At 41.4% G+C, this 24,606-nt stretch overlaps 2 protein-coding genes across 3 annotated transcripts in view; one reads left to right on the plus strand and one right to left on the minus strand.

The window, feature by feature from the left end:
- Positions 1–2,079: 2,079 nt before the first annotated feature.
- LOC142400796 (NAD-dependent protein deacylase sirtuin-5, mitochondrial-like) lies at positions 2,080–10,886 on the minus strand. 2 transcript variants are annotated; one of them, XM_075486007.1, is made up of 9 exons: positions 10,797–10,886; positions 9,239–9,354; positions 9,019–9,152; positions 8,687–8,912; positions 6,866–6,953; positions 4,610–4,663; positions 4,408–4,531; positions 3,644–3,759; positions 2,080–3,553 (listed from the first exon to the last, which is right to left on the minus strand). In XM_075486007.1, exons 2-9 carry the CDS (start codon positions 9,339–9,341, stop codon positions 3,481–3,483), a joined length of 918 nt encoding a protein of 305 aa, XP_075342122.1. In that variant the 5' UTR covers positions 9,342–9,354; positions 10,797–10,886; the 3' UTR covers positions 2,080–3,480. The 2 variants fall into 2 exon arrangements, with proteins under 2 accessions (XP_075342122.1, XP_075342123.1); XM_075486008.1 differs by lacking the exon at positions 10,797–10,886 and adding an exon at positions 10,538–10,780.
- A 2,745-nt stretch (positions 10,887–13,631) lies between these two features.
- Positions 13,632–24,606, plus strand: part of phactr1 (phosphatase and actin regulator 1) — a 49,697-nt gene continuing 38,722 nt past the window's right edge. The window contains exon 1 of the mRNA XM_075486009.1: positions 13,632–14,012. Coding sequence (XP_075342124.1) covers positions 13,901–14,012 — 112 coding nt within the window. The 5' untranslated portion in view covers positions 13,632–13,900. The remainder of the gene's footprint in view (positions 14,013–24,606) is intronic.

A 24,606-nucleotide genomic window follows, 5' to 3' on the forward strand; every position in this document is an offset into this window, starting at 1 on the left:
CCTTTAGGGGTACGATGGCTTGTCACTGGGGCAGTACCCTCAGAAGGTATAGTTTTGTACCCTTATTCTGAAGTAGCCTAACACAGACTGTCTATTGTACCCCAGCATGTAGAAAAAAAGGTACATATATGTACCTTTTGGACCCTCAAAAAGGTACATATATGTACCTTTTGGACCCTCAAAAAGGTACATATAGGTACCTTTTGGACCCTCAAAAAGGTACATATAGGTACCTTTAGGTCCAATAATTAACCCTAGGGGGTACATTAGTATAGATTGTACCTCAGGGAACTAAAAAGGACTCGTACTGTACCCCTATTTCTGAAAGTGTACAATGAATATACCCCCCCAGATTACCAGATTAGCCGAATATTGGACCTGTTCTGCACTAGGTTTGTTTTCAAGTTCAGAAATTGGAAAGTTGTATTGTTTGATTTTTGCCTGAAAACATCAATTTTGAACAATGTTTCTCCCCTCAGCACAAATATTTAACACTCAAACACTCCAATATCACTCGATTTTGTCACAGCAATAGAGCACAGTATGCGTCGTGCTAGAATTTCTGTCAAATAAATGCTAAGATCACCTTTTTGTCCGTCTTGAAACTTATTTGTGAGTATTATTGTGCATAGATCTCCAAGCGATGAGGAAACCATACCGGCTGTCCCTGCGCTGTGCTAAATGATGATTTTCATGGTCATGAAGCAAGTGTGGTGAGGTGTTGTGGCTTCTCCCCCTGCCCAGGTGCAGCATATAAGGCCTCAGCTGACCCAGTTCCTCCCTCTCTGTTGCTGGTCCCTGAGGGCGGCTGCCCTGTTGGGTTTGTTGGGGTTGTTCTTGCTTTTGATTTGTCCTTTTTTTGCACCATTTTGAGTTTTGAGTTCTCTTGAGTGCTTTTTGTTTTTACCTCGGCCAGCTTTTCCCGTCGTGTTTATTTGTGTGGGGGTTTTGAGATATTGTTCATCCATCAGTTGGGTTGTTGGTTTTGTTTGTGTTCCAGGAACATCTGCATGGAAGTAGGCACTGGGGCACTTGTTTTGTGAGGAGGGGCACCTTCCCAGTAGCCCACCTCCCACTGATTTTAGTCTTCTGTTGTAATTATTAAGATTTTGTTGCAGTCGGTCATTTTAGCTCATTTATATGAATAAAATTATCCTTCTTGTACTTTACGTCTGCGTTTTCTTCTTTCCCAGCAGTTCTCATCCCTCATTCATCTAAGTTTAGTTCTGATTACTTGTAGTTTTATTTCAATAAACCTATTATCTCATTGAATCTCTGCCTCCGCAGTCCCGAACCTGTGTCCTTTTTCAATTCCTCTTTTGCATTTGCCTTTTTTAGGTTTCTACAGTATATCCTGGGGTGTAGTCGTCCTGTTAAATCCCATAAACGCCACTCTTTAAGCATAATGAACAGGGGGCGAAATCCTCCCTCAACGTTCTGTGTAAAACGTTAGAAATCAGAAGTTTGAGCCGAGTTAATCTTGAGGGAATCCTCCAAAGTTTCAACTAAAATATCTCAGTATTTTTATCTCACTGGAGAAGAAATGCATCTGCAACTCAAACTGCTCATCCCTCTTATTGTCCTCAAGATCAGAACGTCATTTTCAACAGATTACTACAACAAGCACTTTTTTTTTTTATCTGAATGTCATTTACAGACGCTTCTAACAGGAGTAGGGTTCATTTTTCTGGGCTAATTCAAACAAATATGCTCGTATGTCCTCATATTCTGAGAGGTTCTTGGCCTGATTCTTCTGCTGTAAACCTCACAATAATACAGTGCTGGACTTGGCCAGTGTACACCATGTGTTCATGCTCAGATTATGGAAGTAAGGGGGGTTGGGTTGGTTGAGCCCAAGCAGCCAAGTGTCAGGAGCAATCTCATCTTTGGAGAGCAGAACATCGCCTTTAACAGAGAACCGATAGATGGTCTTTATTCACACTGCAGAGGAAACCTCACTGATGGTTTCTGCATTAAGACGGCTGCATTATTTCCCACACATTACAGAATACGCTTCATTTTGCTTCAATAAGCTGTTTTAATTGTGGGAAAAACTTGGTAAATCAGAAAAGATCCACATCCACACAAAACGCTGGTTTAATTTCCACTGGAAGGCATCTCACACAGTATTCATCACAGTGCATAAATTCAGACGGCACAAACGAGCACACATCCCAGGCAGCGCTAGCACGACTCTGACAGGCAGCGGCAGCTAAACACTGCCCCCTACTGTCAGGAAACAGACAGCCATTCATGGGAAATACAGCTTTTTATAGTCTTCACTCATCTTCAGCTTTAGACTTTTATAAATAGCACAGTTTCAGTAGCTCAGAACACAAAGGAGTCGTGTGATACAGCATCAGAGAACAATAAAAAGTCAGTTAGACACCTGCAGCTCAGTCAGAACTCTGCTGCTCGAGTCCTCACTGAGACCAAAGAAGAGGACCTGAGGTCTTTACACCGGCTGCCTGTCCATCAGAGGACAGACTCTAAAGTTCTGATGCTGCTCTATAAAGCTCTGAATGGTCCAGGACCAGAATGCATCAGTGACCTCCTGACCCAGTGTGAACCTCCCAGACCCCTCAGCTCATCTGGATCCGGTCTTCTATCAGTGCTCACACTGGAAAAATCAAAGTCTCACCAAGTATATTTGTCTCATTTCTAGTCAAAATATCTCATTACACTTAATATAAGACACAACTGCCTAACAAGTACCATTTCAGCCAGATATAGGGACTTGTTTGAAGACAATACATCTGGAATATCTTGTTAAATGAAAAAGTCTTGAAATCAAATTGTTTTGAGCCGGATTTCATATGAAACAAGCTTTTTTTTGACATTTGAAGAGGTTTTTAAACGAATTTCAAGATCACTTTTATCTCAAAAGTCCTAAATATCACATCTTATTTCAAGAAATCTTGACAAGCCGATTTTCACTAGTTCCACTGGCAGATTTCTTTTGCTTATTTCAAGCAAAAACGTCTTGTATTTGTTCTTTTTTTTACTTATTTTTGGAGGGACATTTTTTCCAGTGCAGAGTCAGAACCAGACATGGAGGAGCTGCATTCAGCTTCTATGCTCCACATGTCTGGAACAAACTCCCAGAAAGCCTCAGATCAGCTGAAACACTCAGTGTGTTTAAGTCCTATTTTCAGCTGCATTTGAATAAAGCTCCAAATCTGAAGCTTGAGTTTCAAAACTTAAACACATTTTAACTCCTGATTTTATCTATTGTTCTTATTTCTTTCTTTTTTGTTTAAAATTTAAATCGTGCTTTTTATTTCGACTGTTTTAATGTATCTGTAAAGCACTTTGAATCACCTTGTTGTTGAATTGTGCTGTACAGATAAACCTGCAAAAACTTGCAATATTTGGCCACTAAAAACTGTTAATGTTTCCTCTTAAGGAAGCCTGTTTAAACAAACGCGTTCCCTTTGCTTTACATTATTTTGGCCACATGATTGAAATCATTACACTCGTTCAGTTTCGCTCATCCTCATGGCGTGCCAGTGCCGAGGGAAGGGTGGTCCCACAGGGGCCGTGGAAGTGGAACCTGAAACAAAAGAGAGCCGTTATTAACGGGGCGTTCTGATCCGTGAAAACTACGCCGGCGTGCGATTGTGTGACGGCAAAGGAAACGTGCTTGAAGCGCATGGTGGCCGGGGTGTCCTCCATGTTGAACTCAGCCACTGGGACGCCTCTGGCTGCCACCTGGGGCGCAAACATGGCGGCCGGATACACAATTGAAGAGGTACCAACCTGCCGAGAGGAGATTCCAATGACCCGTGATTAAAGGTAAAAGTGCAGCCAGCAGGTGCATTATCATGGATGCGTAAAGAAGCCTTTTTTAAAGGAATATTACATGTTTTTAGAGCATTTTAGGTCCGATATGGTAAAACGAAAAAAGGGGGAACAACAACAAAAATGAGCATGAAACAAAACAATTTAGTTTTTATAATACTCTCTATGTATTAAGTGGTTTATTGGGATAATTCTTAATAATGAATAAATATTCTAATCTCCTCTACCTATGACTTTACCTGGTCCTGACTCTTTCTCGGACTTTTAAATCCGTCCCTGTTCCTTTGATTTGAATGCACAACTGTAACCTTTGCATGTCTATATTCCTGTGGGCTGACAGCTTTTGTTTGTTTGTGTTTTGTTTGGTTTGTTGTGTATTTTTTGTGTTTTATATGTGGTTTATACCTGAAAAACTTTATAAATAAATAAATATTCAGAAACTATAGGGTTAGGGTAAATATTCAGATCATAGTTGGCTCATTAAAACACTTAAACCAACATTCACATGCTGGTATTTCCAGGTTGAATGGCAACACTGTATATGTTATATACAATATATCGTCCCTACGAATGCAGGTGGTGCTTTACGCCTCTCCACACACGTACCACGAGGCAGAGGTCACAGCTGTCCAGCGCTCGCTCCGCACCAGTGAGGATGTCGGCATCCAGAGTCTCTCCAAACCAAACCACAGCTGGTCTCAGGAGGCCGTGACAGCCCGTCTGCTCACACCTGAAACACGAATATCCTTTAAATTAAAAAAACAACAACCACAAACCAGGTGCAAAAGGGAGCGCGAGCGTGTCGTACCGGGGCAGCTGCTCAACGGGGATCTGGGCATCTTGAGAGTCTGGGTCTGGAGCTCTGAGGAGACAGTTGGGCGTCACTAAAAACACAGATTTTATACACCCAAACACACTCTTAAAAAAAAAAAAACACAGATCCGATACCCCCGAACACACTCAATATCTTTCAGATTTGTTGGAAAGTAGAGCTATAAAATCAAAACTTTTTCTCCGAACACTGAAAAACGATATGTAATGATAAGTTTCTGCTTCTTTGCATATGATGAAATGCACCAAAAAGCTGGAATATTACACCCTCTGACGGGCGAAGTGAAAAACATTGCAAGGCATCCTTAAAGGGATAGTTCGCCTCTTTTGACATGAAGCTGTATGACATCCCATGTTAGCAACATCTGCAGCTCATCCAGAACGCTGCTGCTGGAGTTTTAACCCGGACTAAGAGATCTGAACACATCACAGCAGCTTTAAAATCTTTACTCTGGCTTCCAGTCAGTCACAGAATAGATTTTAAAAGCCTGCTGATGGTTTACAATCTGTGATATGTTCAGAGAATATAAAGCCAGCAGAGCTCTGAGATCCAAGGACTCAGGCCAGCTGGTCCAGTCCAGAGTCCAGACTAAACATGGAGAAGCAGCATTTAGCTGTTATGCTGCAAACAAGTGGAACAAACTGCCAGTGGAGATTAAACTCTCACCAAATGGAGACATTTTTAAATCCAGGTTAAAAACATTTCTGTTCTCATGTGTCTATGCATGAAATCTGCACGCTATCTTTTAATTTATCTGCTTGTTTTTAAATTAATTTATATTATTTTATTTGTTTCTCTTTATATTCTTTTATGTATTTTTAATGCTTCTTCCACTCCCTGCTGCAATGCTTTTATTTTATGTGAAGCACTTTGAATTGTTTTGTACATGAAATGTGCTACAAATAAATTTCATTTGATTTGATTTGATTTATGAACATCTTCTTACCCCCTGCTGCGTCCTGTGAGCAGAGTTCCAGCCTCGTTTTGGTGTTGATGAAGCTAGTCCGGCTAGTTGGCTGGGGTTTAAAAAATAAAGCGTCTTGCTTCTCAAAACAATATGCGTTCAAAAGAGTAATACATTTGCAAAAATAGGGCCAAGCGATTGTGAGGTCTGACTTTTTCCTGGAGAACGATTTTGTGATGCAAATGTATTACTCTGTTGAATGCATATTGTTTTGAGAAGCAAAACGCTTTATTTTTTAAACCCCAGCCAACTAGCCGGACTACCTTCATCAACACCAAAACGAGGCTGGAACTCTGCTCACAGGACGCAGCAGGGGGTAAGAAGATGTTCATAAATGATGTTGCTGATATGGGATGTCATACAGCTTCATGTCAAAAGAGGCGAACTGTCCCTTTAAAGTTGATGTGTTTGGAGCAGGAAAAGGAGCGAGCACAGCTCGACAGCTGGTTCGTAGCATCTGCAGCTCTTGTGGCTCACTGATGCTCATTGGGAGCAAGGCTGGCTTGTCCACTCTAATTGAGGCGCAACTGTAGCTCAAACTGCTGAAAAGGTTAATGTTTTAGGCGGAAATGTGTCCAACAATGTGCAAGTTTGGTTATGGAGCCCATATTCACCCATTTCCACCAACAAAAGTACATCAAATGAGCAGTACTGAGCCTTGGGGTGGCCCTGTGGCGAGGTGGTGCGCTACAGACATGTGACCACGCCAGGATACTTTGAATGACCGTCCACCCTGTTTACATGTTTCAACGACGTCAAAATAAATTTCAATAATCCGTCAACAGTTTGAAATATAAACGGCTCATCTGGAGGCAATATTTCTGAGCATGTTTTTGTGTTTTTGTAATGAAACGCAGGACGATGCTTTCAACTTCTGAGTGACTTGAAAGCTGTGGTTGTACAGAATGAATCCAGCGTCCTACAGCAACGTCATCTCAGGCACAATCAGAGCTGTTACAAACTGTGGTTCCAGCGTGCAATTCTGCAGCTGTAACAAAGGAACGTTTGTCAGCACACACAAACATCCGTTTTAAATGTCAGGTAAGTGACAAAGTGGCTTTCAGAGTGACATTTGATTCGATTCTGATTTTTCCTTTTCACTGTGTCCTCCATTGTTATTTAGCTGCCTGACATTTGACTGACTGCAACGGCCTGTTTTCTCTGGCATTTTGAGCTCAAATGACTGCGATCGATATCTCTTTACAACACGTTGAGGAAAACAGTTCAATTTACCCAACAACAACAACAGCAGCAGATGAAGCTCTTACCCTTTGCCCTCCAGAGCGGCACAAATGGGGCTCTTGTGGTTGGCCGCCTCGTGGCCACAGCTCATGCAGCGTGTTTTAAATAAGCTGCCTGAGTTCACCAAAGAGACACAAAGAGATCATTACCACAGAGTTTCAGCTTCTCCAAATGTGAAAATCTATAGAATAAAACATCAGCAGACAAGTTATGAAGGAAAATATACACGTGCGGTCCTCTTTAAAGGGACAGTTCGCCTCTTTTGACATGAAGCTGTGTAACATCCCATATCAGCAGCATCATTTATGAACATGTTCTTACCCCCTGCTGCGTCCTGTGAGCAGAGTTCCAGCCTCGTTTTGGTGTTGATGAAGGTAGTCCGGCTAGTTGGCTGGGGTTTAAAAAATAAAGCGTTTTGCTTCTCAAAACAATATGCGTTCAAAAGAGTAATACATTTGCATCACAAAACGGTTCTCCAGAAAAAAGTCAGACCTCACAATCGCTTGGCGCTATTTTCTCTCCCTTCGTATCACTGCGTGCTGCCGCCTGCCGCGCCTGTTACAGTGTTTGCTGCTCGGTCTGCGCTTCGGTCTGCACAGCAGGCAGTGATACGAAGGGAGAGAAAATAGCGCCAAGCGATTGTGAGGTCTGACTTTTTCCTGGAGAACCATTTTGTGACGCAAATGTATTACTCTTGTCACACCCCGGGAATGGAGGACACAGGAGCAGGAGATGCTGTATCCAAAAGCTTTTATTTTAGGGGCATAAGTTCTCAAGTCTCTCCAGAGAAAGAAACAAAACAGGCTATAGAAATATTAATTATATATATATATATATATATTTATACACTTCTCCCAAAATGAGGGAAGTATATCTGTGAAAACTTATCAGGAAAATCAAAATCACTCCACTATAAGGAGGAACAAAAAAAGATCTATCAAACTTTAACTTTAACTAATCGTCACTCCTGCTACGGAGGAAAAACAAATAACCTCTCCTAAAAAAACGGAGGCACTACTCTATGAAAATGTATAAAACAAAACTCACTCCAACTGGGAGGAAAAAACAAGAATGCTATGAAAAGAAACTTAAACTGTTACCTTAACAGGACTACCTTATCAAACTTTAACACGAACAAAAAATCTCTCTTGACGAGGAAATAACGAAAGGCTCTGTAACAAGACCAATGTTTTTCACTTCGCCCGTCAGAGGGCGTAATATTCCAGCTTTTTGGTGCATTTCATCATATGCAAAGAAGCAGAAACTTAGCATTACATACCGTTTTTCAGTGTTCGGAGAAAAAGTTTTGATTTTATAGCTCTACTTTCCAACAAATCTGAAAGATATTGAGTGTGTTCGGGGGTATCGGATCTGTTTTTTTTTTTAGTGACGCCCAACTGTCTCCTCAGAGCTCCAGACTCTCAAGATGCCCAGATCCCCGTTGAGCAGCTGCCCCGGTACGACACGCTCGCGCTCCCTTTTACACCTGGTTTGTGGTTGTTGTTTGTTTTGTTTGCTGACTTTTTCCTGGAGAACGATTTTGTGATGCAAATGTATTACTCTGTTGAACGCATATTGTTTTGAGAAGCAAAACGCTTTATTTTTTAAACCCCAGCCAACTAGCCGGACTACCTTCATCAACACCAAAACGAGGCTGGAACTCTGCTCACAGGACGCAGCAGGGGGTAAGGAGATGTTCAGAAATGATGTTGCTGATATGGGATGTCACACAGCTTCATGTCAAAAGAGGCGAACTATCCCTTTAAGGGATGCAGGTGGCATAGATTAAAGGTGGAATGTCAGAAAGAAGTGAAAAATGTCCCGAACCGTGAGGTCAGAAAACTCACCGTGGATTTCCAGGATGTTTTGGGATCCGGCGCGGCGGTGGAGCTCGTCGATGTTCTGGGTGATGACGGTGACTTCACGCCCTTGTTTGCTCAGACGTTCCTCACACCCAGCGATGGCCAGGTGAGCCGGGTTGGGATCTTTGGTGAGCATGACCTCGCGTCGGTAGTGGTAGAACTCCCAAACGCGGGAGGGATTTCGGGCGAAGGCCTCCGGGGTGGCCAGTTCCTGAAGCGTGGGAGAGGCGACAGAACAGAGCACGGCGGTGATGTGACAGAAAAACATTGTTTACCATGTCCGATCCTTCTGCGCTCCACCTCCAGAACCTGCTCACCTGTGCCTGCCATTTCCTCCAGTAGCCTCCCGCTCCTCTGAAGGTGGGGACTCCGCTCTCGGCGCTCACCCCTGCTCCTGTGATGATGGCGATATTGTTGGCCTTGGAGAAAATGTCCCTGAATGCTGCCAGGTCTGAAGATTAAAAACACCAAGACGCTCACAGACAGGACAATAAAGGAAAGAATGAGTTAATAACGGTGAAAATAAACTGTGGCTACCTGAACTGGGTCTGGCCATGTCCTGGCTTCTGATGGGCTTTCTCAGGTGGGCATTCAGGTGAGTGTTTATGACGGCCCTACAGGGGAACTGGCGGATAATCATCGGGTTTTGGCAACTGAGGAAAATAAATAGCAGCAATGAAACCTGAAACGTGTCACTTCTGGCAGCATTATTACTCTAAATAAACAATAAAGTGTTTTTTTTGTTGTTTTTAAGCATAATAAATTCTTTCATCAAAGCGGAGACGCCTTTAAAAAATGGGTATCATCCAGTCAGGTGCAGAAATGGTCAATTTTTGCAATCAATCATGTAACCAGTGGGTTAAAATAACCATCCAATTTAATGTAAGCTCCCTTTGATTACAGATTTAAATATAAAAAGGTAAAATAAAACAGCGTGAGTTTCATAAAAACAACAATCAAGTTGCATTTTGCATATTCAGGATTTACAGTTGGTCAACAAATTGACCCTTTTCACAAACTACAGGTGTATTATCTGTTTTTCACAGCATGGTTGAAGCTGTTTTACACAAAGGCCACATAGAAGCACCTCTCCTGTATATTCTATGTGAATATAAGACACTATAAAATACTAAATTTTCCTATAAACCATCATCGAATCATAGTTTGGTCGATACTATCCTATCACAGACACGATATAAAGCTATCTGCAAATGCTTTCACCTGTATAAAAAGACATCTTTTTCTAATTTTACAGAAAATACTCCAGTAAAAAGTCTCCTGAAGTCATTTAGACACAGCGTTACAGTCAGGGTTTGTCCATTAAAGCAGCTCCATCTCCACTGTTTTAAACTGTGAAATATCGAGCGATGTATGGATGTGAGACTTTTTAAATCTGTTTAGTTTAGCTTGGACCCTTAAACACAAATAGAAGAAGACTTCTATATACTCCAGAAAATAGGAGGCAGTGGGAATACTCAGATTAAATAAAACCTTGACCTTGAAGCCATAAATTTCTACAGGTGTAGTTTGTTGTTTCATTTGTCTAAAATATATAATAAAAATATGATCTACTATATCTTTATAGATTCACAATCATTTCAATATGTGTTTCCAATGTAACCTAAGCTGCTTTTAGCTATTTATTTCTGTAAACTGACATAGTTATCCAGCTTGTTTGTGATATTTTAGCCCTCCACTGTAGCTTCATGTGTGAAACTCTTGAGGTCATCCAAGCAAACACAGACCACAAAGCTAACCTGCTACTTTGCTAAAAGTATCGTTACATTAGCCGAAATGCATTACTCATGACGTGGCGATGGTTTTGTGTTAACATACTTATTAAAAGCCTTCCCCAGGAGCAGTTGACAGAATAGTTGACCCCAGAGTTTTCATTAATTTAAGAATAAAACTAAGCTAGCAAATGCTACCCAGCTAAGCTAACAGTCTGGAAGTTAGCAAGCTAGCGCTCGTAACCCTGGAAACGGCTAAAGACGACTAGCATCACATTAGCGTATTAAAGCAGCGTGTCCAGTGAATCCTCAACTCTTCCAGGGTTGAGTGGGGGTCAGATCTGAGGTGAACTATCGCTGACTACCTGTCAGACCACAGCCTGGATCATCAGCTGCTGCGAGCAGGAACTTCTGGGTGGATTGGATCAGCTGGGAGGACATGGGCCTATCAGAGAGGAAAGCGAGGTAAATAACAACCTAAATCACGTGACCGGCACAGCCAGATTTCCTCCTCCCCCCCCAACTTCCTTTTATTTAAACATTTTTTTACATTACACATGAAATATTTCTATATTATACGCCAGGGGTCACATTAAAATATTCAAGTGTTCATAGATATCAACAGTCTTAATCGCTTTCTGGTTGTTTGAGAATTTAATGGGAGGTCATTGCCTGAGCTCACCGAGAAAGGCAAGAAAAGATGGGTTTTTTTTCATGAAATTACATTATGTATTATATTATGGATATGAAATTTTGCCATTAAAATGATGAGGTTGATAATAAAAGTTATGTTTGCTTTTTCTTTGGTTTTGTTAAAGTCAGGGAGCCCAAACAATACACTCAAGATAAAAGGACAACAGGGAGAAATGTTTGGTTTCCACTCTTGGTTGAGATCTAAATAACATGCAAACTCCAGAAGGGATTGCTCCAAAAACTTTGGCAAAATCTACAGGTGATACAGGGATATTATATTCAGATAAAAACTCATTATGGGAATAGAGAAGACCATCCCTGTTGAATAATTGAGCCACATGTACAATGTTATTATTAAACCAATACTCAATAAAAAGGGATTTGGGTTTAAACAGAATGTCCTTGTTCTTCCATATATAATAATTATGAGGTGAAAAGTTATGCTTGAAAATAAGGGACCATGAGAGACATTTTTACTGGTATTTTGTCGCCAGATTTCCTCCTGGCACATGAAACATCTTAACTATTTTTTCTGAAATGTTCGTTGTGATTGTGGGAAAAAAAACTTGTTTCCTGTTTTAATTCTGTGACTTTTTGCAACACAGATAATGGAATTATTCTAAAATACAGTGAATGCAATGAAATAAAAGTACATTAAATGTTATCATGCTTGCAGTCAGACCCTAAAGTGTGGCAATGATCAGTTATAGTTACAATCTAAAATTAATTTATGTGCTAAAGTGGAACAACTTAAAGTATACTTAATGCACTCAATCATGACTGTTTAAGTACTAATTTACATGCCTGATTAGTGAAAAAAACGTTTTGTAAGTATACAAAAAAAAAACACCACTGATATTAAAATGATTCGCCATTAACATGTTCTTATTCTATTAATAGTATACTCAATCAGACTTTACTTCCTACTAGAAATTAGTGCTTAATAGGAAGTTACTAATATAGTTTGTGTTTAAATACAAAATGTAAATGTACTTTATTTATACAGCCCTTTACAGACGAGTAAAAACAAATAAAAACAATAAAAAATATATATATATAACTATATATCATACTAAATACAAGTGTAAAAAAAGTGCACTCAAATTAAAAATACACTAAAACTAACCCCCATCTAACAAAAATGACATTTGAAGTAAATAGACTTTAGTAACTTTAACTAACTAATCCAATAAAGTGTACAATAACACCATTTTTTTTAAAGAGTGAGAGTTAAATGTGTAATTTTACCAGGGAAGGGCTTGAGCAGCAGCATTCTGTGCTCCTGGGCTGCAAACATCTTTAAACTTTTGCATTAATCCCGTTCAACCATTTACAGTCATCTCCACCAGAGGCCAGCACCGAATTGAATTGATCTCAGAAGCAAAACTCAGACACAAAAACAGATTATGCTTTCATTCAGATTCATCCACTGAGAGCTCTCTGTCCCTTTTGCAAGTCATGCAAATGTCACGCTGTGCAGTAGCTCGTCTAATGAATACATTTCCCATAAAATCTGTAATAAATCTATCAGGATTAAGATTTCTGTTGCTATATCATCGCTTACATTTCACTTAAAATCTGAAGCTTGAGTTTCAAAACTTAATCACATTTTAACTCCTGATTTTATTTTTGTTCTTCTTTCTTTCTTTTTTGTTGAAAATTCAAATCATGCTTTTTATGTCTACTGTTTTAATGTATCTGTAAAGCACTTTGAATGGCCTTGTAGTTGAATTGTGCTGTACAGGTAAACTTGCCTAAAATTACTTGCATGTTGACTCAACAAAATCAAAATGACGGCGGTCTGATCAGTAGTAATAATAGCTAAATATCTTGTATCCCTGTGAGATTACATGTAAATAAAAAGTCATATTCAGCAGACCTGCACTGCCTGCTCTTTAGAGATTATTCCCCTAATTAGCAGATTATCCATAAGGGTTTCTAACTAATTGAATTATCTACAAATTAGCACAGTTGTATAATGATTTATTCCCTCTTAATAAATTGTAATGTGGTTAGTGAACAGAGTGTTAATATATTGCCAAACAAATGTTCCTTATAAGGACCCAGAGTCTACTTCTTATTTGAGTTCGTGTAGGTTTTCTGTTTTGAAGAAGAGAAAAGCGGCTAATCCTTTGGTATTTTTGGTATTTGATCATTTATTAGCGCTGTTGAACGGTTACCTGTCAGTTGTCTTTAGAATAGAATAGAATAGAACTACTTTATTCATCCCAGCTGGGAAATTGCTTTGCAGTTGCAGCGTACAATAAAATAAAAATAAAATAAAATAAAATAAAGAATAAAATAGATAAAATAAGAATAAAATAAAATAAAATAAAATAAAATAAAATAATATAAAATAAAATAAAATAATATAAAATAAATAAAAAAAATACAATAGATAAAATAAAAAAATAAAAAAATAAATAAAATAAAATAAAAAATAAAATAATAAAATAAAATAAAAATATATGTACATCAGGTCAGTGTGAGCCGCGCGGGCCGGTTAAACGGTGTCTTTGGTCACTGTGTGTTTGCTCAGCGTGGAGCAGGTGGAGCTGCTCAGAGGAAACATCACATCAAACCCTCGCATCTTTCTCTGCCTCTCTGTCCTTCCTCCACCCCCCATCGCGGTTACAACAGCCCACCCCCCCTCCTACGCCGTCTCACCGGGCGGGTGCACGAGTGGCTGCTGTTGCTGCTGCTGCTGCTGCTGCTGCGGCGCCGAGTCTCTCGCAGTCCCGCCGGTCGCCAGTGGACGCTGCCCGGCCGGCCGAACATGGCGGCGGCCCCGGAGGAGGAGGTAGACCGCAGACCGATCCGCAGGGTCCGGTCCAAGAGTGACACTCCTTACATCAACGAGGCGAGGATCTCTCTGCACCTGGAGACAGGTAAGGCAGCCCCCCGCCGGCGGCGCGGATGCGCTCCGGCTCGCGTCTGGGTGTTTTAGCATTCTCCACGCGGAGGATGCAAATTTTAGCTCTGAGAGAAATTTGCTTTGTACCTCAGTGACAGTTCCCACGCACCAGGATGACTTTGGGGGGCTTCACTGTGCAGGAATTGGAGGTGCCCCCCCCCCCTCCCCGGTGGATTGTAACCACACAGTGACTCACGCACGCATGCACGCACGGGCTCTATAGTAGGAAACCTCATGACCCGTATATAGGACGATTGATCGCGCTCATGCTTGCAGCCAGACTCCGCCTTGGTTGTCGGCTGCAGTGTGCACGCTGTGTGAACTTGGCCACTCGTTGTGAAATGCTGCTGTGATTAAAGCGTTTTTTTTTGGAGCCGGGGAGAGGAACGGGGGCCGTTTTCCTCCCCGAACTCCTCCGGCTTGGCGTGAAAAAAAAACACGGGAGATAAGGTATTGTTTTCTTTGTTGCCATGGTCACAACGAAGCCCGTTTCATCTGCATCTTGATATCAGTTGACAGCTACGTGTCTGCTTTGGATGGATGGGTGGGTTGGGGGGTTGGAAACACGCGCACTCCCACCCATGGGCACGGCTGAGCAGCGGAGCTGTCCACTGCCCCTCGGTGCTGAAAATGCCACGAGTGGAATGGGCTAAAAAGCGAGATGATCATCCGCATCAGACATATATTTGATGTGTTTTTTTTGTATTTATTTCATTATTTATTGCACAGTGGGCTGCTGCTGCTGCTGCTGCTGCATCCAAACAGCCCCGTGCTCGGTCCTCCCTCCCCCGGAATTGGCCGATGTGACAAATCTCAGTCACATGGCCTGTGTAGCCTGGTGGCCTGGGCCAGACTCACGCCTTTACTTTCCATTTCACACACAAAGCTGCTTGCCTATTGTTCGGCTTTAGTCTTATTTTTTTTCCACAGAGAGAAATGTGTGATTTTATTAAAAAAAAAAAAAAAAATAGTCTTAATGAGCTCAGGAATTACGCACACACTTGCCTTTTAATATGCCCCCCTTTCATCCTCCTCAGACCTTCATGACTCATGATGTTCAGACCCACCTACTCATAATCCCTCTCAGCTGCCCTCTCGCTGGCCCTCAACAGCTCCTCTCCATTTTAGGCTCTATTAAAAGCAGTCAGATTAGCCTTCCTAGTATAAATAACACATTTTTCTCCCCTTTAAGCTTGAATCTGTCTTGAAGGTGTGTGTGTGTGTGCGGGGGGGGGGGGGGGGGGGGGGGGATAAGGCTGCTGTGTCCTGCTAATGGTGCTGCTTCTGGCTATTAGCTGAAAACAGAGCGAGGCAGGCAGGCTGCCAGCTACGACCGAAGAGGAATATTAAACTGAGGACCACGAAGGCTTCGTGTTTTCCTTTCCTTTCTTTCATCCCCCCCACCCCCCCCCCCACAGTATTGTTTGGGTCTAATCTTGTTTTTTCTCTCACCCGTTAAGCCATCTCCCCGCCCGCCTACTCTCATGAGTCCCATTCACTTCACGTGTGTTTAGCTGAGGTTGTTCTGCATGAATCCAGCCCACTCTTTTTCCTATTGTGTGTCCCCTCTTACATGACAAGTGTTCATGCCATCTTCAGCATGCTTGTGTGTGTGTGGGGGGGTGGGGGGCTGTTTGGAGTAGTAAACAAGAGTTTTTGTCAAAGGCTTTTTTGCCAAACAGCTTGTTGTCTTTTAGCAAAAAGGAGAGTTATTGACACATCATTAGAGTTTGACAAATTCAGAGTCAGATTAATTAGCATCTAGGTGTCAAAAACAAACACTCAGTACCTAGACTCTGTCCAGTTTTGTTATGTTTTAAGTAGGGCTGGGCAACGATTAACATTTTTAATCTAATTAATCACATGATTTCCCTGATTAATCGCGATTAATCGCATTTGTACGCAAAATCCAAAAATGAATCCAAAAGTAGCGTATAGCTGTTAGCATTTAGCTTTATTTTAAATGTGCTGCCATATGAATGAAAGTGCCATAACATTTGTTGTGCAAACACACTTTTAACATCAGCATCTTTCTGTAGTTTTTATGTAGAAGCCTCGCTCCACTGTCTGTTTCCTTGAATGACTTGCTGCTATCAGTTGTGTGTTTTGCCTTTAAGTGATATTTTAGACTGGAACTACTACGCTGAGAAGACAATTCAACTTGGCAGTGTTTACAGATGACTTTGGTTCTGTCGACTCCGCCGTCTGGAAGAACTTTAAAATGAAAATGGCCGAGTAAAAGTTCCGTACCCTTCTCCATGTTTGGTGGATCCACCGATTACTTTCTTTTCCGGTTCCGCAGCAGACTTTTACAAAATAAAATAAATAATAAAACCTGCGCTAATGCGCGATAACATAGTTATCAGAGTTAAATAATTAACAAGTAAACTCGTCCAGCTCTAGTTTTAAGACTCATTTTTAACATTTGCTAAGAAAGGTGAAGATGAGATAGTAACATTGTGTTTTGTGCACCGTTGTTACCTGGTTAGGTTTTGTTTTGTTTGGCTGAGTATGCGGTCAGTTTGTGGATTTGAATGTGGTCAGACCTGGTGTGGAAGGGAAGAGAGGCAGAAAGAACAAGCAAAGAGAGAAGAGGGACCTTTCAAGCTGTTTTTATGCTGGATTACATCCATCGCATTAATGAAGAAAATTCAACTCGGCTTCATTCATGGTGCACTTTCTGAAAAACGAAGTAAAGTTAGTAGGTAGAGTTGATCCGTGTAGCACCATTCTCAACGTTCTTGAAGTAAAAACAATAACAAAGACAATAAAAGTAAGTGAATTACATAACAAAGATTACATAACATCTTCTCTCTAAAGTTTGGCCAAAAAAAAGTCCATTTCATAGCTGAGGTTGATTTCGACTTTCTATTTGATTCTAAAATTAACTGGTAAGCATTGAAGTGCTGATAAAACTGGAGTTGTTGGTTCCGGTTTGGCCGAGCTGCTGCATTTTGTACAATGCCAAGACAGTCAAGGGATTTTTTTCTATTTCTTAACTTTGAAATAGTCCTGAAGTGGAAAAAGCTGTTTCAGAGTGATAGTTTGAGATGAGATCAGTTAAACTGACTGTATAATATGTCCTAGACCAGTGATACTCACTATTTTTTCACAAGAGCCACATTGGCAGAGCAAAATCAAGGGAAGAGCCACTTTTACCACAACATACTAAAGTCCCCTTTTTGCAAATATGCATTTCTACATATAAAACATCCCACAAAAAAAGAAACAACACAGCCAATACATTTTCAATTAAGACCATATTTACCTTAATACTGGGATGAGAGGAAGCTGGCGTGCATGTCCTTAACTTTCTTCATGTTGTATTTGTAGTTTGTTGTTGTAATCATAGTGAGACATTCAGGATGGGCATGGTTTTTGTGCTAGTTTTTGCCCTTTATTAATTAAAAAATGATCCATTGTGCCTGCATCTCGTGCTGGCTAAAGGAGCTAGCGTGCTCTGCTGTCAAGTGTGACGGTGGTTTAAGCGGGCTGCGTTGCCAGGTTTAACAGTTCCCCCTTTAGGAAACACCATTAAGCCTTAATTAATACTTAATAAAAATACTTAATACTACAAAAACGCAAAATTAATAAAAATACTTAATACTGTGCGGTATTCTCTGTATGTTATTTGAAAAAAATTATTGTTATTGTTACCATATTGTTATAAGCTACTGTGCGAGTGCGAGCCACCAATTAAAGCTTGAAGAGCCGCGCAATGAGTATCTCTGTCCTAGAGTATGAATGTATGGCAAGAGCGGGAAAGGGCCCAGAACAGAACCATGAGGGACTCCACATAACAGACCAGTAGTCTCTGACAAGATATAAGGTATATGGACACTGAATTTTCTGATAGAAAAATAAGGAAAGAAACAGTTCCAGGATTCCATACTAAATCCTGAATCCTATTAATTAAGATGTTGTGATCAACAGTGTCAAAGGCCGAGTTAAGGTCCAGCGAAACCAGAACTGTGAGCTCGCCATGATGTCACCAGACACTTTGAGAGGAAATTGATCAAAACGGCTGTGTTTCTCAAGAAAAGAAGAACTACTTTTCTCTAAAACCTTTTAAATGGAAGATGGTTCGGAGGTGGGCTTATAGATATTTGACTGAGAGGGGTCCAAAACAGTCGAAAGAGATGAATTCAAATCAAAGGCTCCTGAAAGAGGACCTGAAGATGGTTTAATTTAGCCGAGTGAGTGCGGACGTCCTGGCAATTTATCAGTGAGGATTAGGTCCGAATGTGTCGGGGAGACGGATCATCGGGTGATGAAGAATTAGCCCAGATATCTCTGATCTCTTTCACAAAGACTCTGAGGAGAGCAGACGGTTCTCTTCAAGCACTCCAACTTCTTCCCACAGTCCAAAAAACATGCATGTTAGGTTAGTTTGTGATTCTAAACTGACCAGAGAAACAAGCGTGAGCGTGCACGGCTGTTTTTCTTGGCCCTGCGATAGACTGGCGACCTGCCTCTCGCCAGAAGCACCTGGGACAGGTTTCCGGTGCCCAGACAACACCGAAGAGAATGAAGCAGTTACGGGAAATGAATGAATGCACAAGAAAAGCAACGATTAAAGCAGGAATACAAAAATACAACAGCATTTAAAACGAGTTAGGCACAAAGATCACTGCATTATATATAAGATCCAAGATGGAAAAAAGCTAAGTTTGAAGCTTAAAAGCTTGAAAGCTAAAGGCCCTGCCGACCATTATAGTCACAGACACACGATGCCAGCGTTCAGGAGAAGTGTCGCCCACCTGTAACCGCGTGTTTATTTAAATCTAAACCTAACGTGTGTGTTCTGTGCTTAACACCAACCGGTGCTCACTGACGGTGGAGTGGCAGAGCGATAAGCTTTGGGCGACATCAGGTCTCAGACCTGGTTCCCTGGCATGACAATCCACAGCATAATGCCACCGTCTGCCACTTCTTCCTCGTTTGTTTAAACATGTGACATTTGTGCACTTTGTGTTAGTGTCACACAGAAAAAAAAAAACGTTTTAAGCATGTATCATGTTAGCGTGTCAGTAAGCAATAATTTTAGAACATGTGATTTTTGAGCCTTTGTTGTGAATCTGCTGCATTTAGAGCAGTGGGCAAACGGAGCTGTTACACATTCTGGTGGGAGGCTGCATTGAAATGTCTACAATGAGGTTTTGTGAAGCTCTTATGAGCTCTTAGTTTGTTTGGAATTGGGAAGAATTCTGACGGGGGAGCCGAGCAGAAAGCTGCTTTTACCATCTAAAACAACTCAAACCTGAAGGATTACACAGTGGCTAGTTAATGCACACTGCCACTGATCAGCTGTTTAACAACTATGAGTCAGTAACTGTTCATGGAACTGAAATATCACTTCTAGTTTAGGTTAGTACAGGGTTTGAATACGTAATAGCCTCAATATTTCCCTTTTATTCTTGGTTTGTACCTTACAGAGACCAATCTTGTACCTCTGGTGGCAATTTTGTACCCTTACAGTGAAGTAGCCTAACACAGACTGTCTATTTTACCCCAGCATGTAGAAAAACAGGTACATATATGTACCTTTTACCACTTGAGTACCTATATGTACCTTTTGGACCATCAAAAAGGTACATATAGGTACCTTTAGGTCCAATAATTAACCCTAGGGGGTACATTAGTAAAAAAGGACTCGTACTGTACCCCTATATCTGAGAGTGTACTGTGTTTTATTGGTGGTGGACTTTAGGTTGCTGTCTTGTTGAAATATAAACCTTCGTAAATCCAGAGCACTCTGGAAAAGGTTGCTCCTCGGTGTTGTTCATAGTTCTCCCCGTCACATAAACCCTTCTCCTCAGATTTATGACGCCATCAACATGTCTGACGAGCCCTTTGACTTCAGTTATTCTGCTATATCTTGGAATTCTGCTGTTGGTTCCAAACCTATTCCATTTTTAAATGACCGGCGCTACTGTATTTATTTTCTTGCAACCTTGCTCATATGTCAGGACTTCGACACAATCCTGTCCCACGGGTCTATAAAGAGTAATCTCGGGCTACCAGCTGTGAGACTGCAGCACGTAGGTAGGCGCTACTGGACTTTAGTCAGGCTGTTAAAGCATCACAGGGGCCACCGAAACATGTAGGATTCACCGGAGCTCAGTGCTGGTTTAATAGAAAATAAGCTCTGTAAATGGTATAATCAAACAATCCGAACACCTGTGCTCCTCATATGCTTGTTTCTGGACTGAAGGACTGAACTGCCGCTGTATTTTACATCTGGCGGAAAAAATTGAGGCAGCAATTTGTGAGTTTAGCAATGGAGGCCATTTCCTTTAAAGGGGAAGCTCGTTTTTTTTTTTTTTTAAACCTGGACCTTATTTCTGGCATAAAATCCGTTCATCTACTCAGCGATAACAGTTTGGTGAAAGTCGGCGTCCTTTGGAAGATATTTAGATCACTGGAGATCGGCGTATATCCATATAACGGGAGAGAACAGGGCAGAGACAATACAGCCTCTGAATAAGGCATTATCTGTCTTTATTTCACCAATACTTTAAGAACAATGAATGAATGTACGCGTACTATTGCACTGTTAGCTCAGAGCTGCCGTGTTGTTGTTATCGGGGGGCTTTCTACACACGCATCTACTGGGATGATGTCATCAACGCGCGCCGCTGCAGCACAGCTCATTTACTCCGTGCTCTGTGACGGTCGGCTAACTTCACACAGAGTTTGCTGCTGCTAGTTTTGTGCAACATGGCAGAATATTTATCAGATTTTGACGTTGTGGGCGACGACTTTAAAGGGATAGTTCACGAAGGGAGAGTAAATAGGGCCAAGCGATTGTGAGGTCTGACTTTTTCCTGGAGAGCGATTTTGTGATGCAAATGTATTACTCTTTTGAACGCATATTGTTTTGAGAAGCAAAACGCTTTATTTTCTAAACCCCAGCCAACTAGCCGGACTACCTTCATCAACACCAAAACGAGGCTGGAACTCTGCTCACAGGACGCAGCAGGGGGTAAGAAAATGTTCATAAATGATATTGCTAATATGGGATGTCATACAGCTTCATGTCAAAAGAGGCTAACTATCCCTTTAAGTATGATGGAGTGAATGAGCTGTGCTGCAGCGGCGCGCGTTGATGACATCATCCCAGTAGAAGTGTGTAGAAAGCTCCCGATAACAACAACACGGCAGCTCTGAGCTAACAGTGCAATAGTACGCGTTCATTCATTCATTCATCTTAAAGTATTGGTGAAATAAAGACAGATAATGCCTTATTTAGAGGCTGTGTTGTCTCTGCCCTGTTCTCTCCCGTTATATGGATAAACGCCGATCTCCAGTGATCTAAATATCTTCCGAAGGATGCCGACTTTCACCAAACTGTTATCGGTGAGTAGATGAACGTATTTTATGCCAGAAATAAGGTCCAAGTTTAAAAAACGCTGTAAACTCCTGTCCTAGTGTCTGTACCTAAGGCTTAGAAAAGGAAATTATTTTATATTTGCTCGGTTATTTAGTTAGGAAGGGAATTCAAGGCTTTATCAGTCTCATTTGACTCTGGGAGGCATGTAACTTCAGAGCAATTAGGCCGACGAATGGATGCTTGGTTGCATTGCAGCCTTCGGACAGTGTGACGAGCAACGTTTTGGCAAACATTTGCCTGCTTACAGACACCCTTAAAGCATTCGTCTGAGGTGTGTTTGTGTTCATTCTCAATGAATTCAAATCAAATATTCACTTTACATTTTTAGCTGTTTGTTTCCACTTTCTTGGATGAGAGCAGCGAGACCCAAACAAGCAGAAAATTTGATACAAAACCAAAAACAATGCAGCCAAACAGGAGGATGCTGCAGAGTTTCCGATAGTTCTCTGTGTTTCAGCTGGTTTCCGTTGCGTGGAGTCAGTCCGGATCTCAGACGCTGTGAATCCAGGTCAGCTCAGTGGGAGCTTAGCCTTTGCCACAAAGACCAAGATGCAGGCATTACCACGCTCTGATTCAGACAGAGAGAGCTAATACAGAACTAAATAAAAGACGGGGAAGGTGAGGGCTTAGAAGAGAGGAGGTGGAGGAGCAGGAAGGGATTGAAGATAAGGACAGGATGGAGCAAATCCCATTGTAGCGCCGTAAAGACCGACACTCTGAAGAAGAACCCAGGCTGGCTGCCGGCCATCGAATACGCCGAAAATGGTGCATTCACAAGCCATCTCCTCCTGTCTGAGCAATACTCCTGTTCCGTCTCATGCTCATATGTCAGCGCTGCTATCTGCATGCATGAGACAGAGGGCCAGGCACAGGGAAGAGGTGGGACTGTTTAAAATGCCGAGGAGGGCTCCCCGCCACCAACACTGGAAAAAATGCCCCTCCAAATGTAAGTAAAAAAACAACAAATACAAGACGTTTTTGCTTGAAATAAGCAAAAAAATCTGCCAATGGAACTAGTGAAAATCGGCTTGTCAAGATTTCTTGAAATAAGATGTGATATTTAGGACTTTTGAGATAAAAGTGATCTTGAAATTAGCTTAAAAACCTCTACAAATGAAAAAAAAAGCTTGTTTCATGTGAAATATGACTCAAAAAAAGATGTTTTCAAGACGTTTTCATTTAACAAGATATTCCAGATGTATTGTCTTCAAACAAGTCCCTATATCTGGCTGAAATGGTACTTGTTAGGCAGTTGTGTCTTATATTAAGTGTAATGAGATATTTTGACTAGAAATGAGACAAATATACTTGGTAAGACTTTGATTTTTTCCAGTGTATAACACAAACGGCCTTCGCTGAGTTCGTCCATTCAGCTCACGCTAAGCCGACCTCTGAGCCGAGGAAGGCGAGTGACTCAGAGTTATTACGATGGTGGGAAGCGTGTCCCGGCTGGATGATGTCAGAGGTGCGGCGTGAAAGAAGAAAACGCCCTCAGGGACCTGCACACAGTCGCTGCTGGTGATGCTCTGATGACCACCGCAGTTTATCTGCATGTCGTCTTACCTTTTATACCTGTAGATACGTTGTGTCGCTGCATCGAACAGATCAGTGTGTGGAGGCAAAAGTGTTTTCTCCAGCTGAACTCAGACAAAACTGAAATCATTGTCTGTGGCCCACAGAAACAAAGAGAAAGGCTGTGTTCGAAACTACATACTGCATACTACATACTACATACTACATACTACATACTGCATACTACATACTGCATACTGCATACTGCATACTGCATACTCATCGATCAGACAGTATGCAGAGCGTTTACCCACAATGCATTTCGCTCCTGCCCGAGCCGAAATCAGCCGGCCTGAAGCTGATTTCTCTTAAGCTCTAAACTCTGTAAACTTTAGCAACATTTGAAACATTTTCAGCTGAGAAAGTAGTCGTTTAGACCCCCAACATGTTGAAAACCTGACAAAATACCGGCTGTTTACAATTTTGTTGCCACGAATTCGGCGCTACTAAAGCTAGCCGCAGTGAGCAACGCACTTCCGGTTATTTTCACAAAATAAAATACCAGTTGCCTTTTATCATAGGGAAAGCCATTACGATACAATTGGTGCTTTTGTTTTGAAAACAGGAAGTGAACCTACCCTCGTTGCAGCTAGCTTGAAACTGCCATTTTGACAGGAAATGACGATCGGCGACGTCACGTTACGTTGCATCTTGGGTAGTTTGAGTATGAGTAGTAACCTCATGATGCATACCCAATATTTCGGAGAATCTAGTATGCATCCGGGAAAAAAGTCAGTATGAGTAGTAGGAGTAGTAGGAGTAGTAGGAGAAGTATGCGGCTTCGAACACAGCCAAAGTGTCATCAGTCACCTTGAGACTCTCTCTCTAAAACCTAATCATCAAGTTAGAAATCTCGGGGTAAAATTGGACTCAGACTTGAACTTTAACAGCCACATTAAATCTGTAACATCAGCAGCTTTTTACCATCTAAAAAACATTGCCAGAATCAAAGGAATAGTGTCTAAACCAGACTTAGAGAGACTGATCCATGCGTTTGTCTCCAGCAGGTCAGACTGCTGTAACGGCCTGCTCACTGGGCTCTCTAAACGGGCTGTAAGACAGCTGCAGTACATTAACTGTGCATATGACACCTGAAAGTATTTTATCTGCACTCTTCACTTTTAAATGAATGAATTAATGATTATTTTTATGTTTTTTTGGAATGATTTTATTGCCTTCTTGTGATTTTATGTAGCTTTAAATTGTGCTCTACACATAAACTCGCCTTGCCTTACATACATTCAATTACATTTTATTAATAATAACTTTAATAAAGACATTTCCCTCATTTCTCTTTGCTGTTGCCACTGCAACCTTTACAAAACGTATGTCCGTGTACGCAGATGATACGCTGCCTTATGTTTCAGTGTTACACAGATGATACCAGACAAACTGATCAATGGATCCATGTTTGCTCTGCATGTTTTGTCCATGAAATCTGTCTGCAGTTAAACACCTGAAAGTATTTAATCTGCACTCTGCACTTTTAAATTAATCAATTAAAGCTATGGTAGGTAATCCTAGAGAGCTAGCAAGAGAGCTAGCAAGATTCGAAAGTGTCCCCTCCTCTAAGCTCCACCCCCCCCTCCCCATTCCGTCAGTG

The sequence above is a fragment of the Odontesthes bonariensis genome, chromosome 15 (assembly GCF_027942865.1).
Source record: "Odontesthes bonariensis isolate fOdoBon6 chromosome 15, fOdoBon6.hap1, whole genome shotgun sequence".
In the NCBI taxonomy this organism is placed as follows: Eukaryota; Metazoa; Chordata; class Actinopteri; order Atheriniformes; family Atherinopsidae; genus Odontesthes; species Odontesthes bonariensis.